The following is a 19,308-nucleotide window of genomic DNA, read 5'->3' on the forward strand; positions in this document are numbered from 1 at the left end:
GGGGCTCCAGGAAAGCTGGGGAGGGACTCTGGAGCAGGGAGGGGAGCCATAGGACAAGCAGGAACGGTTTTAAACTGTAAGAGGGGAGATTTATGTGAGATATTAGGGAGAAATTTTTCACTATGAGGGTGGTGAGGCAGTGGCCCAGGTTGCCCAGAGAAGCTGTGACTGCCCCATCCCTGGAGGGGTTCAAGGCCAGGCTGGACGGGGCTTGGAGCAACCTGGTCTGGTGGGAGGTGTCCCTGCCCAGGGCAGGGGTGTTGGAACTAAGTGATCTTTAAGGTCCCCTCCAACCCAAACCATTCTGTGATTCTGTGATTCTATGATTCAAAGCAGCTCGACACCTCCCAAAGGACACACACACACACCCCCACCCCCAGCCCAGCCCCCCCGCAGAGCCCGTGGCAGAGCAGAGGAGGCAGCGCCAGCACCAACGGGACAGGGGCCAAACGCTACCGGGAGGCGACGGACCGCCCGGCTGCGGCCACTGCTCCCGCAGCATCCCCGCGCCGGCAGCGCACGGCGGGGCCGGGCCGGGGGCTCCCCCGGGGCACAGCCCCTGCAGACGGGGACCCTCCCGGCACCCAGGCAGCCCCTCGGCCGGGGGAGAGGGCTGCAGCCGGCGGGGAACCTGGGCGGGAGCAGAAAACCGGTGATGGGAGACGGGGGCGCGGGTGTCCGCCTTGGGTACCAAAGAGCCGTGCACGCGTTTCCCGCAAGGAGACCCAACGGGCGCTGACGGGGACTTAAAAACTTAAACATTTTTTTAAAAAGCCTTTTCCGAGCTTCCTTACAAGGGTAAAACTCCGGCCGTGGCAGTGCCGGGTGATGCTCCCCGCCGAAAGCCCTGCGGGGACGATGCGGCCGTACCCGCCGGGATGCCCCGGCCGCCCGGCCCCGCAGCGCCCCGCGTCCCCCCGCCGCCGTCCCCGGCCCGCGATGGGGGGAGGCGATGCGGGAGCAGCCAGCGAGAAAATAAACAACTTCTCCTCGTGTACAAAGTTGCCTCGCAGGTGCCTGCAGCTGGCGGTTAACACAGACAGTAAGAGGATCAACTCCATCTCCGCCAGTGGAGCGAAAGAGGGGGGGGGGGGGGGAAGGAAAAAAAAAATAAAAGCCCCCGCATTTACTATTCAGAGTTTAGTTAATTTGGATGATAACGGTTAGTGTTTAATCCCATTGTACGAGGATGAATATACCGAAACCTACAAGGCTCCTGGAAGAATAATGCGGCACCGCACGCAGGGGCGCCCGGGCGGGCAGCCGGCCCGGACCGGCGGAGACGCGCCCCGGGGCCGCCGCCGCCTCCTCCCGCGGGGCCGCTCCGTGCTGCGGGAGAGCCCGGGGAGAGGAGGAGGGGGGGGGAGCTGCGGTCCAGCCCCGCGGGGGGGGCTGCGGGCCAGAGGGGTAGGGCCCGGCACCGCGCCGTGCCCTTCTGGGGAGATGCCCCGGAGGCGCATCGCCGGCCGTGGAGAGGGCGGAGGGGGGGGGGTCCCCACCCGCCGCCGCGATGCCGGGTGGGGGGGGCGGATGGGGAGGTGGATGGGGGGGGCGGCTCCCCTCTCTCCCCCCCCACCCCCCACCCCGTTGCGGCCCCGTCGGGGGCGGTGCGGGGCGGTGCGGGGCGGGCCGGGGGCTCGGTGCGCTCGGTGGGCTCGGAGCGCGGCTGGCCCGGGCGGAGGGGCGGCGGAGAGGGAAAGCTAACAATGCTGTGAAAATATGTTTGCAGAAAATAGACAATTGTTGGATTAAACGTATTCAAGTATGAAATAATGCCTTTTTGTGTAAAAAAACCTCAGCAATGTGAGCGTACAAAAGTTCCCCTGTGGCAGTTACTTGCTCCCTTTGTGAGCTGTGCGCTCCGGCGTCTCCACTTGGCGCGTTTAACTCGGAGTCCCCCTTTTAAACGCGATTGTTTCTTTCTTTTTAATGACATTTACCGGATCAAAACATGCTGTTAATTCGATCAGAAAGCTTTACCCTCCTTAACAATGCCACAATAATTTCTCCTGAAGTTTGTTAAATTGACCAAAATTAGGCAAATGAATAGGGGGTCTGTCGGCGACCCCGCTCGCAGGTGACACCGAATAATGCACTCTCGGACCAGCTGCGATCCCCTCTTTATTTGCCCCTCTTTTCTTTGACCCGCATTATTAAAATTTAGGCCCAATGAAACTATTCATACTTTTCAATGGGACATTTTCCTATAGGATAATAGGCTACAAATTGAGCCTCTCCAAAGGAGAGGGTGGGGGGGGATGGGGGGATGGAGGGAAGCAGGGGGGGTAAAACAACAACGCACAGACGCGCACACCACACAAAAAAAAGGAGCGTCGTGTGCCAAAGGCTGGCGAGAGCCTCCCCGGGCCGGCGGAAAATAAAAAAAAAAAAAGAGGGGGGTGAAAGGGAGGGAAGAGGAGGGGTGGGGGGGGGATATATCGTGTGCCAGCCCCCCGGTCCCACACCTGCCGGGGTGTAAACAAAAAAAAAAAAAAAAAAAGGGGGGGGGGAAGAAAAAAGGAAAAAAAAAAAAAGCAAAAAAAAAAAAGCCTCGCTGCCATCTCTTATAAAGATGGACGTGTCACCAAGTCGTGTGAGAAAAGCCTGAGAACAAACGGGGCCACTCCGTCTCCAAGGGTTCTCCCTTGAACTGGGCGGAACAGCCTATTAAGGGCTTACTTAATTACTTTAATGACTCTGGACAGGCTTTAAAATGCAGTCGGGGGGGGGGGGGGAAGGGGGGGGGACACGGGGATTTGCAGGCAGGAGGCGGGGATGGGGACGGGGATGCGGCGAGCGGGGCGCAGGGCGCGGGTAGCCGCGCCCTGCGCCCCGCTCGCCGCATCCCCGTCCCCATCCCCGCCGCTATTGTGGCACCGTCACGTGTGTCCCCGAGGTCCACGTGGGGTGACACAGCTGGGCAGCCCCCGACCACGAAGGGCGGGGGGGGAAGGAAAGGAAGAAGAGAGAAGGGGAAAAAAAAAAACCCCAGCAACAAAAAAAACCCCACCGACCAAACCCTCATCCCTCGCTCGCCCCCTGATCTTTAATGCATACATTCCCCCGGCGCCGCTCGCCCTTAATCCTATGGGATCAGCGTTTCGCTGTCGTCCCCCCCCCCCCCCCCCCCCCCCCCGCCCCCCTCCACCACCACCACCACCCCCCCCCCTCTCCCCTCCTCGGGGGTCCCCCCTAAGAAGTGATGGCTTTATAAAGGGGTCCGGAGAGAGAGGGGAAGCAGTGCCCACCATGGCCTCCAAGCTCAAGGAGCGGAGGGTGAGTCCTCGCCCGCCTTGCGCGCACGGCTCTGCGCGCCCGGCCCCCTCACCGCCTTGCCCTTCAAAAAGCCCCCACCCCCCCCCCCCCCCCAAAAAAAAAAAACAACCCAAAACCTAACCCCCCCCAAAAAAATAAACCCCAGGTCTGCCCTGGACGCCGGAGCAGATGGGGATCCCCGGGGAAGTGTGCGGGGGGAAAGGCTCGGAGGGGACCCGCCGCCGGAGCATCCCATCCATCCATCCATCCATCCCTCCCGGGGTCGCGTCGCGCCCGGGGACCGGCTGCCTCGAAGGGGTCGTGGCCGAAAAGATGGGGGGGTGGGGGGGCTGCCCCGACGGGGCCCGATCCGGCTTCTTTGCCCCCTCCCTCGCCTCTAACTCGCCCCGTCTGTTTTGCAGAGGACACCGGTTTCCCACAAAGTGATCGAGAAGCGGAGGAGGGACCGCATCAACCGGTGCCTCACCGAGCTGGGGAAGACGGTGCCCATGGCTCTGGCCAAGCAGGTAGGCGGGGGGGGTGGCGGTGGTCCGGGGGGGGGTGGGGGGGGGGGAGCCTCTCCCCGGTGCGGACCGACCCCCCCCCGCCCCCCCCCATGCAGGGAGGTTGTTGGGGAGGGGGTCAGCCGCAGGGGAGAGGTGATGATCCTCTGCCCCTCGCCCGTTGCAGAGCTCGGGGAAGCTGGAGAAAGCGGAGATCCTGGAGATGACGGTGCAGTACCTGCGGGCCCTGCACTCGGCGGACTTCCCCCGCGGCCGGGAGAAGGGTAGGTGGGCGGGCGCGGACACCCGCGGCGTGTGTGTGTGTGTGGGGGGGGTGTCCCCCCCACCTTCCCCACCCTCCCAGAGGCCGGACCCCGAGGAACTCGCCCTCCCCTGCCCTTTGCTTTCCAGCAGAGCTGCTCTCCGAGTTCGCCAACTACTTCCACTACGGCTACCACGAGTGCATGAAGAACCTGGTCCACTACCTGACCACGGTGGAGCGGATGGAGACCAAAGACACCAAATACGCCCGCATCCTGGCCTTCCTCCAGTCCAAAGCCCGCTTCGTCACCGAGCCCCTCTTCACCTCCCTGGGCTCCCTCCCGGAGCCGGACTTTTCCTACCCGCTGCACCCCGGGCCCGAGTGTCCCGGCGATGCCGTGCTCCAGCCGCCCCCGGGGGGGCCTTTCCCTTGGCACGGCGCTTCCCGCAGCCCCCCCCTGCCCTACCACCTCCCCAACGCCGCCGTGCCCCTCGCCAGCCCCGGCCAGCAGCGCAGCACCTTCCTCTCCTCCGTCCAGGGGCTGGACCGCCACTACCTCAACCTCCTCGGCCATTCCCACCCCAACGCCTTCGGGTTGCCACCGGGCCAGCACCCCTCCATGCTATAGAGACTCGCCCCCCCCCGCCTTTCTCACACCACCGCCCCCAATCCCCCCGAAAAAATCCTATTTATGACGGCGGACGCTGCGAGTTGCGCACGGGCAGGATGTCGGGGGCAGGGGGATGCCCGGGGGGCCCGGCTTTGCCCCCCCCCAGCCCTCTCTGGGGGTCTGAATCTGCCCCCCCCCCCCTCCGCTCTTCTTCCCACCTCCGGGTGCGGTGCCTGTACAAGCGATGCCTTGGAATAAATGTTTATACCGGCCGCCCCTTCTTGTCTCCGGGGGGGTGGCGGCGGGGGGGGGTCTCCCCCTTACTCCACCCAGGGGAAAAAAGAAAACGCGAGAGAAGCGTGTTGGGCGAGGGCGGTGGGTTGGCACCCGCGGGGGGGCTCGGGGCCGGGAGAGCCGGGGGATGAAGCCCCGGGGACGCCCCGCGGGGTGGGGGATGCCCCAGTGTCCGTCCCCCCCACTCCCCGCAACCCCCTGGGTGCCGCCTTCCCACGCACCCGTGGAGGCGGGAGAGAGGGGGGGATGATCCCAGGGACACGCATCCAAAAGGCGCCGGGATCTCCCCTGTGCTTTTTTTTCCAGCGATTTTCTCTGCGGCGCAGCTTGTGCAGAGGAGGAAACCTTTCTTTTTCGGGGGTTTATACCGGCCGCCCCTTCTTGTTTCCGGGGGGGTGGCGGTGGGGGTCTCTCCCTTACTCCACCCAGGGGAGGCAGGCTCTGCGGAGGTGCAGAGCACTGAGAATAATCATAGGATTGTAGAATCATAGAATCGTAGAATCATAGGACCATAGAGCAGTTTGGGTTGGAAGGGACCTTTAAAGGCCCTCTAGTCCAACCAAATAAACCAATACACCAAACAAAAGCTCCTGAGAGCGAGTCCTTCAAGACTCATTGGCCGTGACACAACTCCCTCCTGCCCTACCTAATAGGGCAATTTCGGTGCCACCTGAACCCCAAGTGTCCCCAAGTGTCCCCATGCCTCTGGCAGGAGGTCCCCATCCATCCATCCATCCATCCATCCATCCATCCATCCATCCATCCATCCCTCAGGCAGCCTGGGTTTTCCCGGCAGGGTCGGAGCCGCCGATGGGGTAAATTAACTTATTCCAGTTGGGTGGGGAGGCTTTGAGGAGATTTGACCCGGTTTGTTTGCCCAGGTCACAGAATGGGCTGACCCGCAATTTGTAAACCAACCCGACCCTTTATGCGGAGACAGACAAAAAAAGATCTTCATTACAATGAGTAAAAAGTAGAATGTGTATTTTCCATTTAACCTGTAAATACAGGAAAAGCTGCTATTTCAGATTAGCGGGGAAAAAGGTCACGGGATAATGTAACGTATCAGCCAGAGAGGGGAGGAAAAAAACCCCTCATTTCCTTGGGACACCTTTAGGATGGTAAATCCAGCGGGAACCCCTCGCTCAGCGTAGGCAGAGCAACGTGGGATCAGCCCGACGCATTCAGCAGCGGCAGAAGGGCTGGTGCCTATTATGAAAACACATGTCCTACACTCATTTTCACCCGCGCTGGGCGCAGAAAATGGAGAAAATCCAACACGATTTTTATTCTGTGAGCATTAAGCTCTTGTGAAGCCCCTTTGGCATTGAAGCATTAAAGATATAGCGTTTCCCTGGAAATATAAATTATTAATATATTCAGCATTTTGGTGCCTGTTAACCAAATTAAACAAAACTTTCCTTTGCTAAGTAGATTTTCTCTCTGGGATTAGCAGAGGGCCACCATGGTCAAAAATGGGGTCATTTACATATAATTTTGCAAACTCGCACTGGTCCATGACAGTCTTTGTACCTCCAATGTTGCTATTCTGGATTTTTTTTTTTTTTTCCTTTTTCCTTTTGGTTTTCATTTAGCTGTGGAGGATAAACCCTGCTTTAGCTTTTCAATGACTTTAGGATAAAAGTCTCTCCCCTCTGCCTGTTGCAGGGCTCTGAGTTCATCCTGCCCCAGCACCACAGATCCCGGCTTCTGCCCCTAAAATTATTTTGGTATCCACTAAAGCTAGCGGTACCGGGGATGGGGATGGGGCGCGGAGCATCCCCAGGACAGGCATCCCTGTGCTTTGACAGAGGTCCAGCTCATTTGGTTTTGTTTTATTTTATATTTCTGTGCTTGGAGGGCAGAGGTTTTTAGCTTGCCTTTTTTTTCTTTCTTTTTTTTTTTTTTTTTTTTCTGGATTTCTTTAGCTCTGCTGTGAGCATCTCCTGCCGGCTCTGGTGGGAGCAGGTAGGAGCTGGATGTCCCCTGTGCTGGGCCAGCGGGGAGCTAAAGGCAACACCTGGTCCCTGGCACCCGTCTGGGCTCATCTTCCGACACGGCAGTGCCATTTACTGGTGTCTGGCAGCAGCTATCGCAGGAACAAATAGAGTTTGTTCCTGAAAATAAACTACTTTGCCTCCCAAAGCCCCCAGAATATTAGCTTCTGTGTCACTCATCTGCTTGGCTAAAAATGCGTATGATGAATGACTTGTTCTATCATTTCTTATTCCTTTCCTTCAGCTAGCGTCTTCCTCCTTCTCAGACATTTAAAGCTCTTTTGCCTCATTTTGCCTTGCCTTCCCTCCCCATGCCTTTCATGCCCTCTTTTCCACCACTTCTCCTCCCTGTTATCAGAACTCCTCTTTTTCCTTCACACTTTTCAGGTCCTACGTACGCAGCAATTCTGCTTATCCCAGAAAATAGTTGTACAGAGTAGTCACATCTCAGTAATTTCTGTATGTTAAAGGTTAAGAATCATTTTGGGATCGATGGATGGAAAAATTGGAGTTTACAGTTCTGTATCTAATACTGACTCTTACTTGTCCTTTACTCAGATAGTAAAAGAGTTTATGTTGAACTTTGCAATATTACATCATTGAAAATATTTCCAACTTGCTAATTTATCACAAGGATTTATTTCCACTATCATGGAAGGAAAATTTAAATAAGTAAAAAAGGTTTACAAACTTTGGGCACATATAACACAGATCAGAACTCTTCTCTCTTCCCATGGTTTTGCGACAGTCTGAAGGCATCATTCAAACATCTGGGGGCTCTGGTGGCTGTGCCACATTGTAGAGTTTCCAGCCTTGGAAACAAAGCCTGTGCCACAGAGCACAGTCCCTGAATTCATGCCAATGCAGTCATTTGGGGGGCAAATTATCAATCAGGTCACCAGCTAATGAGAAAAGAGTATTTTTGTCTTACCTTGGGTGAGCTGTGGTCCTTGCTCACAGCATTGGACCACAAACACTTGCATTGGCACATCTGTAGGGGCCGAGCCATGGGGAGAAGCAGCCGAGGGAAGGAGGATGAGCAGCTCTGCCAAAGGCTCTTGATCACAGACCTGTTCCAGCAGTGATGGACGTGATCGTAGAATCACAGAGTGGTTTGGGTTGGAAGGGACCTTAAAGCTCATCCAGTTCCAACACCTTGCCCTGGGCAGGGACACCTCCCACCAGCCCAGGTTGCTCCAAGCCCCGTCCAGCCTGGCCTTGAACCCCTCCAGGGATGGGGCAGCCACAGCTTCTCTGGGCAACCTGGGCCAGGGGCTCACCACCCTCACAGCAAAGAATTTCTTCCTAATGTCTCGTCTAAATCGCCCCTCTTTTAGTTAAAAACCATTATTCCTCGTGATAGCTGGCTTCCTAGTGGTACAGCTATGGAACCTTTCCCATTGTACCAAAGACCCTGCCAGTTTGCAAGTCTTGCTGTCCCACTGCTCCGTGGGATGCCACTGCTGTTCCCGTTTCCCTCAGGCACCCTGGGGTGGCCTGCACGATTTGACCGGCGTCATACCAGGAGTGCTTAGGAGAGCAGAGGGTCTCAGGTGCCAGGGTACAACCACCGCCCTATCCAGGTCACCTTCTTGCCGTGCTACCACATCCTCAGAGAGAGTTAAATAGCATCCAGGAGCTCAGACGGGTGTTTCTCTGCATAAAGTGACCCAAGCGTGAGGAGGAGGTGAGCTTCTATTTCCTTGTGGCTTTTGGGAACAGTCCGCGTATTGGGGACATGCTGCTGAAGCAGCTACAGGCTCATCCAGCAACCCCTTCGCAGAGGCAGAAACCCTCCAGCCGACCGTTTCACATTTGCTGCGTATGAGCTGCAGCACCAGATCTCACAGATTTGCCTCCTCTCACATCAGCACGTTTATTTCTAGCAAACTCGCCCACAGACTGTGTAAGAGACTCAAGAACGAAGGCTGTTTCAGGAAAAGAACACCAGAATCTCCTCAAGAGAACACATAATTATGGCGAGATGTATTAGAATGGCACTTTAACATGTCTATAGGTTAAAGCTCTGATACCTGCCCACAGAGCACACTGCATGCAGAGCGGCACGTTAAAACAAACAACACTCATTTAAAAAGGTGAGAGAAAGCAACACCGAGAACAACTGGATGAAACAGCCAATGTAAGAAAAGAGGAGTAACATGGAAGATTCGAATTCAGAATATTAAATTCAGTTCAACTTATTAAAGCAGACTGTTTTAACACTCATCTTCAAGCTACAGCAATTGAAATGTGCATTATGTTTCACCAGCAGTAATACAGTTAATTAGTCTGAAAAAATGCTTTTGCTAATAAAAAAATGTGAACTTTTGCACATATGCTCTGAAAAGTTTAAAGGCAACTTAATTTTTACTTTAAGAATACAACACCTCAAAGTGCAGTCCTAGTCTACGGAACGATTGTGTAATGAAAAAGATGTAGCTCTGGGGTGTGCTGGCGTTGGCTGGTATGGAGTTAATTTTCTTCTTAGTAGCTGATATGGGGCTGTGTTTCAGATTTGTGCTGAAAACGGTGTTGATAATATGTTGATAACACAGGGATGTTTCAGCTATTGCTGAGCAGCTTACACAGCATCAAGGGCCTTCTCTGCTCCTCACCCCACCCCACCAGGAGCAGGCTGGGGGGCACAAGAAGTCGGGAGGGGACACAGCCGGGACAGCTGACCCCAACTGACCACAGGGATATTCCATGCCATGGGACGTCATGCTCAGTGTATGAAGCTGCAGGAAGACAAAGGAAGGGGGGGACGTTGGGAGTGATGGCATTTCTCTTCCCAAGTCACCGTTACCCACGATGGAGCCCAGCTTTCCTGGAGATGGCTGAGCACCTGCCCGCCCGTGGGAAGCATGGAATGAATTCCTCCTCTTGCTTTCCTTGTGTGCATGGCTTTTGTTCTACCTATTAAACTGTCTTTATCTCAACCCATGAGCTTATTCTCACTTTTCTGATTCTCTCCCCCATCTCGATGTGGGGGGAGTGACTGAGCGGCTGCGTGGTGCTTAGTTGCCGGCTGGGGTTACACCATGACAACAAGGGAGCCCTGCAAGGCCACAGAGAATTCATAACAGGGTCTATGACTCGGTTGTTTTACTTTTGGTGAACATTATGAAGGCAGTTTTACCCCTGCTGAAGGATTAACGTAAAGCATGTAGAAGGGTTTACATCAGCTTATTTTGTGGCCCTTTATTTAGAGACTATCTCAGTCTCCTGACAGCTTGGTGGAAACCAGGCAGCTCCTCAGCTCTGAGCTCATCTCTGTCTCTTGTGAATTCCGGCATCAAAAATTACGCTTCCAGTCCCATGGAGGGTACAGGCGTTTAGAGTAGGGTGCAGTCCACCTGAAACCCGTAAAACCAGGATTACAGCAGAAAGTGCCTTCACTCTGCTTCAGTAGCCTGTGCCTCCATCTAACAGCCCTTAGTTGCTAGCCTTAGGTTTAAGACTTTCTTCTAGGAAGTTGGAGTCCCAAGGTTGAAGTCTTCGAGGCTAAAAATTGGGTGTCCGCTTTGGGAGCGCCTGCTCATAACCACTCTGCCCCTACAAAGCCACTTCTGTTGTCTTTGAAGGAAACAGCGTGTCCTGGTTAGCCCTTTGAAAGGAGAGATTAGACGGTAGTCCAGTAGGCGAGGGTTCGATCTCAGAATATCAAGTAGAAGGAGACACCTGGTTTAGAGTTGCAAGCGCGAAGCTGAGGTCCCGATGGTGACAGGGTTTGAGCGCCTTCTCCACGCCAGGGAGGAGTGGGCACTATGGCTTTCGCACTGCCATTCCCCTCCTCTGGAGGTACACGTGGCCCGTGTGCCGCCTGCTTTAGGTACCGCGTGTACACTACTATGCACTACATACACAGGAAGCCTGTGCAGGCCCTCTTCCGCAGTACAGCTGGATTCGCTTTAGTTTTTCTCATTATTTCCTAGTCTAGCTTGGTTGTTCTTCGCTTAAATGTGGCTTTCTTAGATCCCCCTAACTTCCCGTGCATGCCACATTAGCGCCATTCCAGGGGATGAATTCCCCGAGATTAGCCTTTAAAGGTCAGTCTTTTATGACTAAGTTATAGGATTGGTCTTTTTTTTTTCTTTTCCCCCAAAACGAAAACGCCCTTTGATTTACCCCAGGGCAGCCTCGTGGTGTGATACAGACAGGTATCGGATACACCTGTACAACCTCACTCATACAGCAGGAGATGCCACTGTCGCTGGCAGTAAAAGCCAGGGTACAGAGTTTTTCTACCAAAGGTGGTAGGAGGGAAATAATCTACCCTCGTGACCAAACTGCCCGCTGGGTTTTCAGGAAGAAAAGCTTCTTTCTGCAGAGGGAACAGTAACAACAAAGCTTATAGAAGGAACGGCACATAGCTTCGGTTTCAGAACGGGACAAGTGTAACAGGGATCCATGACATTCACTGAGCACAGACTGCAAAATTTCCAAAACCTCAGGAAACCCCGAGACAATATATATTACATACAACACAACTATTGGAATGTTCTAAGGGGATCAATATAACCTGAATCTTGCGTATTCCACTATAAAACCCCTTTTTATCATAGGATATAATAATAATTTTTCTATGCCACAACTGTTTTTCATACACTACTTCTCTCTTAAAGAAATGAGAAAAAAACATGTGTTGGAGTTTTATTACTGAAAGCATCGTAAATTCTCTATGATGCCTGGAGAAGGAGAGAAAATAACTGGAAAAAGAGCAAGAGCAAGAGTACATCCTTTGCCGAATAATTGCAAAACCTGCTAAACAGCAAAGATCTATGAAAATCGGTAAAATGATGATTAAAGGTACCACTGTTTACAGCAGGTTACAAGTCATCGTCTGCAGGAAAGCCACTCTGTTAAAGCAAACAAGAGACTCTTAAATGCTTGTTGTCTACGTGCGTACATTGTGGACCAAATCCTTAGCTAGTGCAGGTGGGCAGAGCTTCCCAGAGATCCCTGAAGCTGGAGCTGCTTCCACGAGGAGGAGACATGATGGAGTTGTATCAGCAGAGAGCTTACCAAACAGGTGAGAGAGACGTATTTCAGTGGCTCCTCATGCTCATTTTACGAATTCAGCTATGCAGCCACGTGTTTATAAAGATGTATGGAAAGCAAGTAACCTCGTCTGGTCCTAAGCACACAATTATTCTGATCATGAAAGCAAAGTCGTGTACAGAACAGCTACAGAACGGGTCCTGCTGCCTCTGGTACTCAGTGCATCAAATACTCCTCCAAGAAAAAAAAAAGAAAACACATCTAGGCACAATAATCTATACTTAAATGAAAGGTCAGCCCTCATCTGTGTGCATACGCAGGAGCTAATCCAACTCTGCAAGGCCAAAGGATCTCCCTTCCGCAGCGAGGAGGTTCCATGCAGCAGAATGCCATGCTGTTCTTCACCAAATATTTCATCTTCTCCAAAGCTATTTGTAACTCTCCATGCTGCACCTTTGCCTCTCCTTTTCAGAAAATTAATAACTTCTTAGTAGCATTAATTTTCTTAGTCTGTTGTATGTTACATGCAGTTAGTAACTGTGTTATATTAGGCTTTGCCTTGTGCTCTCAGAAGGAGCTTCTACCACCCCTTCACGAAGCAACTTACAGCACGGAATATGGCAAGCACCAAGTGGGTAAAAGATATACACCCCTACGAGGAGAATATGACATAGCTAGAAGGACAGGCAACTGGGAGAACATAAATGCTCTTCTTCCAGTCATGGGAATATCCTATGTTAATTTATAGCAGGTTTGCAAAGGGGTTTTTTTTGACTGTATTTGGCTAGCTTTTTTATGAGCTTCTTGCAAAAAGGATTTGTAATCAATTTGCCTCTTCAGATTGGGATCAAATTTGGGGAGCGAATGGTAAACTTCATCCTCTTCTAGCAGGAAGTTACAGGGATTTGGGGACTGGAGTTCTGGAACAGAGAGGTAACGCCTGCTGCCAGCATCCGGCTTCCTAAAGGCTCTTTAAAGAGTCTGCCAGGCACCGTGACTGCAAAGAGGAAAAAATCAAGGTGATATGTTATTTCAGGAAAATGACAACCATTCGGTAGGGCACAAACCCCCTTTGAGCATCTCATCCCGCTGCCAGGGCACAAGGTTGGGACACAGAGTGCTTCAGAGCCTGTAGGTCCACAAACGCACAGGGAGGATGCTGGCAAATTTCACTCCTTACCAGATGAAAATGTAAGGATGGGGTAGGACCAATGTTTTTTTTTTGTTCATGTACCCGGCAAAATTATTTTGTCATAAAGCAACATCACACCATAAAAGAAAAATCTTTTCAGTGGTCTGATAATAGAAGGACATACTGAAATCTATAAGCATCTGACTTAAATGTCAGATGTCTAAAAGGTAGAGGTTTAAGAATGAATTAATAACTCTAAGCGATACCTCTAGTCAAGAGGGACAAACAGGTGTCTCTGGAGGACAATTTATCAGACTGATTGCAGTCTCACCCTTAAAAATGGTCAGATTTTCCTCGGAATATGTATCTTTCCCCTTACGAATCAGGAGGGAATGTGGGATCAATAGGTCAGGCTCAGATACATAAGTAAGGGAAAAATCAGGGCAGCTGAATCCCGCCCTCGCTGCTGCCTGGCAAGTAGCCTAATTTACCCACTCAGATATTTCGGAGGGGCTATGCTTCTCCATGCCAAAATATCACATTTCATTACGAGAAGTTCAGCCTCCAGTGACTCAGCCTAATGAAAACTTCTTCTTCCATCTCGACTGCAAGACCTGTTGCTCATTACAAAAAAAAAAAAAAAAAAAAAAATCTGACTTTTTTTGTGTTGTCTGTTATGCAGACTGAAGGTGTGGCAAGTCCAGCCACTGAAGTGACACAGGCGATGAGTGTTTCAGGGTCCCAGGGGCTGGTTAACCTGGTTGTCAGATATTTTTAATGTACTGGTTGCACGTACTGCTAGAAGAGGAGGGAAAGGTGAGAAGAATTTTGGGTGGGGAAGAATGGGGCTTTACTACTTCCCTCCAGCAAGCACCCTTTCAGACAAAACCATTAGCCACCCGCTGAAAGCCAGTGTACTTTTCTCAATAGCCTGCTTGTCAAAACGCCAAGCTCAGAAGCTCGTACCCCCCCACAGCACTGCTTTAGCTCCGAAACACCTGCAATAAAAGCAGCCAAGTTATTCCTCTGCCGCTTTTGCCAACATGAAGCAAAAGGGGTTCAGGAACTCCACATACCCTGGTGAGCCCCTGGCCCAGGTTGCCCAGAGAAGCTGTGGCTTCCCCATCCCTGGAGGGGTTCAAGGCCAGGCTGGACGGGGCTTGGAGCAACCTGGGCTGGTGGGAGGTGTCCCTGCCCAGGGCAGGGGGGTGGAACTGGGTGGTCTTTAAGGTCCCTTCCAACCCAAACCATTCTATGATTCTATAAAACACCTACATATAAAATCAGAAAATCGATATTCTCAAGTACATGCACACTAGGCGAGAATTTTGCCGTTGATTTCAATGGAAACCAGTTCTCTGCTCCTCTCTTCCCCGCTAGAGTCACTGAAATTTTACCAGCTCTGGCTGCTAACATGAGCAAACAGAATAATGCTGCGTTCGCTTGAATGTACTTCGGAACCGGCACGAGATACACTATAGGATAAACAATGTTTAATCCCTTTTTCAGATTAAACTTCATCATCAGCCAGTTTTGCTGCTGAAGCGTGTGCTTCGTGCACTTTAAAAAGAAGGCTTCTCCTTAGCCAGGTATGGTTTTGGCACTGAACCCCCCACTCACCCAGTTTTGTTACATTTTCGGAACGGGGCACCGTGTTAAAACACAGTTTCAAGATGACCATTTTTTCCCCCACTAAAATAAATTCCATTTGCCCACACCCTGCCCACCAGGATGTCAGAATCACAGCAGAGCTTTTTCATAACCATAAGTTATCAGTTTCCTTTCAGTGAACGGGACATTTGGGGAAAACATGCAGAGCTCAAGAAGTAGCCAAATTTCTCACAAGCTCCTGAAAACCCAATGTATCGTCCTTATTTATAATTAAAATTTCTCAAGCTTGCAGAATTCACGTGCTATTTGGGACTGGGTGTCAAACCTTCCCTCAATACATCAAAATACAAAATGCAACCGCGCTAAAATGAGCAGCAACAACAACAGATAATGACTATTCTGAAGAAAAGCAGGAAGTTACTCTAATTATTAGCCAAATAACCGTGTACTTAACCAGCAAACTCCCAGCAAAGTCATTGATGTCTTCAGCAATTCTTCTAAGGGCCGTGGTTTTGTGCCAACAGACATCAGACTGCTAAAATGGTGCCTGCTCAGATAAAAAAATCCTCCGAACGAGGGATAATGAGTGGATCTCCGGGGACATCAGCACCCATCATGTTCTACATTATTTTTCCAAGGTCGGATGTCTTAGTACTTCAACAGAAGATACATGATCTCCCGAGTGAGACACCGGGAGCTAATTTAATCTAAATCTTCAAATTCCTTCACTATTGCTGTGTAGCATTTATTCAGTAAGCTTTTAATACCCCTGCACAGCTTGAGGCGGGGAAGGAAACATGCAAAAAGCTATAAACAAGACTCTGCCTGTTATCACGCTGATACAATTTCTCCTTGTGATTTGTCTCCTGGTGCCTTCAGCTGCCTCTATGTACTTGATACATCATAATATCACAATATCTACATGGTCCCAATGATGTGCTCCAGGATCCACTGTAGTCCTGAAGTTTCCCAGGAGATGAGATTACCCAGGTTACAAACAGCAGAATGAATTTTGACAGCTACTCAGTCATAGAATCATCATAGGATGTATTGGGTTGGAAGGGACCTCTAAAGGTCTTCTAGTCCGACCCACTCTGCAGTAAGCAGGGACATCAGTCGGCAGCTGAGAAGCAGGACTCTACTGATAGAGGACCACAAGTCAAGATTAAACTCCACATTACTGCCAGGTTGCAGTTCAAAATTCCCCTCTCATTTCTCCTTTAGAATCTTCATAGAATCTTCATGGTTGGAAAGGACCTTTGAGATCATCGAGTCCAACCAAACAACCTACAATCTCTGCCACTAGAGCATGCCCTGAAGTGCCACATCTAGACGTTTCTTAAACACTTCCAGGGATGGTGACTCAACCCCCTCCCTGGGCAGGCTGTTCCAGTGCCTGACCACTCTTTCAGTAAAGTAATTCCTCCTAATATCTAATCTAAACCTCCCCTGCCGCAATTTCAGACCATTTCCTCTGGTCCTGTCATTATTCACCTGGGAGAAGAGGCCAACACCCACCTCTCTCCAACCTCCTTTCAGGGAGTTGTAGAGGGCAATGAGGTCTCCCCTCAGCCTCCTCTCCTCCAAGCTAAACATGCCCAGCTCCCTCAGCCTCTCCTCATATGCCCTGGTCTCCAGACCCCTCACCAGCCTGGTAGCTCTCCTCTGGATACGCTCCAGCACCTCAATGTCCCCCTTGTACAGCGGGGCCCAGAACTGAACACAGCCCTCAAGGTGAGGCCTCACCAGTGCCGAGTACAGAGGCACCATCACTTCCCTGCTCCTGCTGGCCATGCTGTTCCTGATACAAGCCAGGATGCTGTTGGCCTTCTTGGCCACCTGGGCACACTGCGGGCTCATGTTAAGCTGGCCGTCCACCAGCACCCCCAGGTCCTTTTCTGCCAGGCGGCTTTCCAGCCACTCTGCCCCAAGCCTGTAGCGTTGCTTGGGGTTGTTGTGACCGAAATGCAGGACCCGGCACTTGGCCTTATTAAACCTCATACAGTTGGCCTTGGCCCATCGATCCAGCCTGTCCAGGTCCCTCTGCAGAGCCTTCCTACCCTCAAGCAGATCAACACTCCCACCTAGTTTGGTGTCGTCTGCAAACTTACCGAGGGTGCACTCAATCCCCTCATCCAGATCATTGATGAAGATATTAAACAAAACCGGCCCCAAAACTGAGCCCTGAGGGACACCACTGGTGACCGGCCGCCAAGAGGATTTCACTCCATTGATCACAACTCTCTGGGCATGGCCATCCAGCCAGTTTTTAACCCAATGAAGAGTACACTTGTCTAGGCCATGATTCACCAGCTTCTCCAGGAGAATGCTGTGGGGGATGGTGTCAAAGGCCTTACCAAAGTCCAGACAGACAACGTCCACCGCCTTCCCCGCATCCAGAAGGCGGGTCACATGGTCATAGAAAGAGATCAGGTTGGTTAAGCAGGACCTCCCCTTCCTAAACCCATGCTGACTGGCCCTGATCCCTTGGCTGCCCTGCACTTGCCGTGAGAGCTCACTCAAGATGATCCTCTCCATGATCTTTCCTGGTACCGAGGTCAGGCTGACAGGCCTGTAGTTTCCCAGATCCTCCTTCCGACCCTTCTTGTAGATGGGCGTCACATTAGCTATCCTCCAGTCATCTGGCACCTCCCCTGTTGACCAGGATTGGTGATAAATGATGGAGAGAGGCTTGGTGAGCTTTCCTGCCAGCTCCCTGAGTACTCTTGGGTGAATCCCATCCGGCCCCATAGACTTATGTGTGTCTAGGTGCAGAAGCAGATCATTGACTACTTCCTCCTGGATTATGGGTGGGTTGTTCTGCTCTCCATTCTTATCTTCCAGCTCAGGAGGCTGAACACCCTGGGGATAGCTGGTCTGACTATTGAAGACGGAGGCAAAGAAGGCATTAAGTATCTCAGCCTTCTCCTCGTCATTGGTTGCAACTTTCCCCCCTGCATCCAGTAAGGGATGGAGATTCTCCCTGGCTCTCTGAGATGAGATGCCATCCAGAGGGACCTTGACAGGCTGGAGAGGTGGGCCCATGCCAACCTCATGAAGTTCAACAAGACCAAGTGCAAGGTCCCATCTGGGTCGGGGCAATCCCAAGCACCGATATGGGCTGGGCAGTGACTGGCTTGAGAGCAGCCCTGAAGAAAAGGACTTGGGGGTGTTGGTAGACGAGAGGCTCAACATGAGCTGTCAGTGTGCACTAGCAGCCCAGAAAGCCAATCGTATCCTGCGCTGCACCAGGAGAAGTGTGGCCAGCAGGTTGAGGGAGGTGATTCTCCCCCGCTACTCCACTCTCATGAGACCCCACCTGGAGTACTGCGTCCAGGTCTGGAGCCCCTACTACAAGGGAGATATGGACGTGCTGGAACGTGTCCAGAGAAGGGCCACGAGGATGATCAGAGGGCTGGAGCACCTCTCCTATGAGGGCAGACTGAGAGAGCTGGGCTTGTTCATTCTGGAGAAAAGAAGGCTCCGAGGAGACCTTATAGTGGCCTACCAGTATCTTAAGGGGGCCTACAAGAAAGCTGGGGAGGGACTTTTTAGGCTGTCAGGTAACAGTAGGACTAGAGGGAATGGATTAAAACTAGAGATGGGGCAATTTAGACTGGACGTTAGGAAGAAGTTCTTCACCATGAGGGTGGTGAGACACTGGCACAGGTTGCCCAGAGAGGTGGTGGAAGCCCCATCCCTGGAAGGTTTTAAGGCCAGGCTGGATGGGGCTCTGAGCAACCAGATCTAGTGGGAGGTGTCCCTGCCCAGGGCAGGGGGGTTGGAACTAGATGATCTTTAAGGTCCCTTCCAACCCTAAAAATTCTAGGATTCTATGATTCTAACTTTGCACATTCCCTCTGAAGGCCAAGCTGCCTGGATATAATGTGTATGAGGATGCATCTTTAGGGCGTCTCTCCAGCTCACCTGGTAGGGCTCAGGAAGGCAGCTCAGCCTATATGAGAAGAATATGTGTCCAGTTCTGGGCTCTCCAGTTCAAGGACAGGGAACTGCTGGAGAGGGTACAGTAAAGAGCTACCATGATGATTAGGGGATTGGAACACCTCTCTTATGAAGAAAGGCTGAGGGACTTGGGTCTTTTCAGTCTGGAAAAAAGACGGCTGAGGGGGGATCTTATCAATGCTTATAAATACTTAAAGGGTGGGTGTCAGGAGGATGGGGGCAGGCTCTTTTCAGTGGTGCCCAGCGACAGGACAAGAGGTAATGGGCACAAACTCGAACATAGGAAGTTCCACCTAAACATGAGGAGGAGCTTCTTTACTTTGAGGGTGGCAGAGCCCTGGCACAGGCTGCTCAGAGAGGTGCTGGAGTCTCCAACTCTGGAGACATTCCAAACCTGCCTGGACGCGTTCCTGTGCAACCTGCTCTAGGAGACCCTGCTCTGGCAGGGGGCTTGGACTAGATGATCTCCAGAGGGCCCTTCCAACCCCCGCCATTCTGTGATTCTGTGATTAATATTTACCTTGCTGCCTGAAAAGGAATAAGCAGGCCAGGGCACAATGCAGCCCAGCCACGGCAGGCTCTCAGGGCTGTACTGCCTTAGCCTTGCAAATCCCTCCCATGATAATAAGGGTTGTGTGATCGAGTCACTAACTTTGATTTCATATTTTAATCGCCACGTG

General features: G+C 52.1%; 1 protein-coding gene across 2 annotated transcripts; it reads left to right on the forward strand.

Annotated features, from left to right (window-relative positions):
• Window positions 1-3,249: 3,249 nt before the first annotated feature.
• On the forward strand, window positions 3,250-4,648 carry HELT (helt bHLH transcription factor). Of its 2 annotated transcripts, none has more exons than XM_054203786.1 (4): window positions 3,250-3,276; window positions 3,678-3,782; window positions 3,946-4,042; window positions 4,170-4,648. In XM_054203786.1, exons 1-4 carry the CDS (start codon window positions 3,250-3,252, stop codon window positions 4,646-4,648), a joined length of 708 nt encoding a protein of 235 aa, XP_054059761.1. The 2 variants fall into 2 exon arrangements, with proteins under 2 accessions (XP_054059761.1, XP_054059762.1); XM_054203787.1 differs by having other exon boundaries at window positions 4,173-4,648.
• Window positions 4,649-19,308: the final 14,660 nt, after the last annotated feature.

This window comes from Rissa tridactyla, chromosome 5 (genome assembly GCF_028500815.1).
Source record: "Rissa tridactyla isolate bRisTri1 chromosome 5, bRisTri1.patW.cur.20221130, whole genome shotgun sequence".
NCBI classification, from domain to species: domain Eukaryota; kingdom Metazoa; phylum Chordata; class Aves; order Charadriiformes; family Laridae; genus Rissa; species Rissa tridactyla.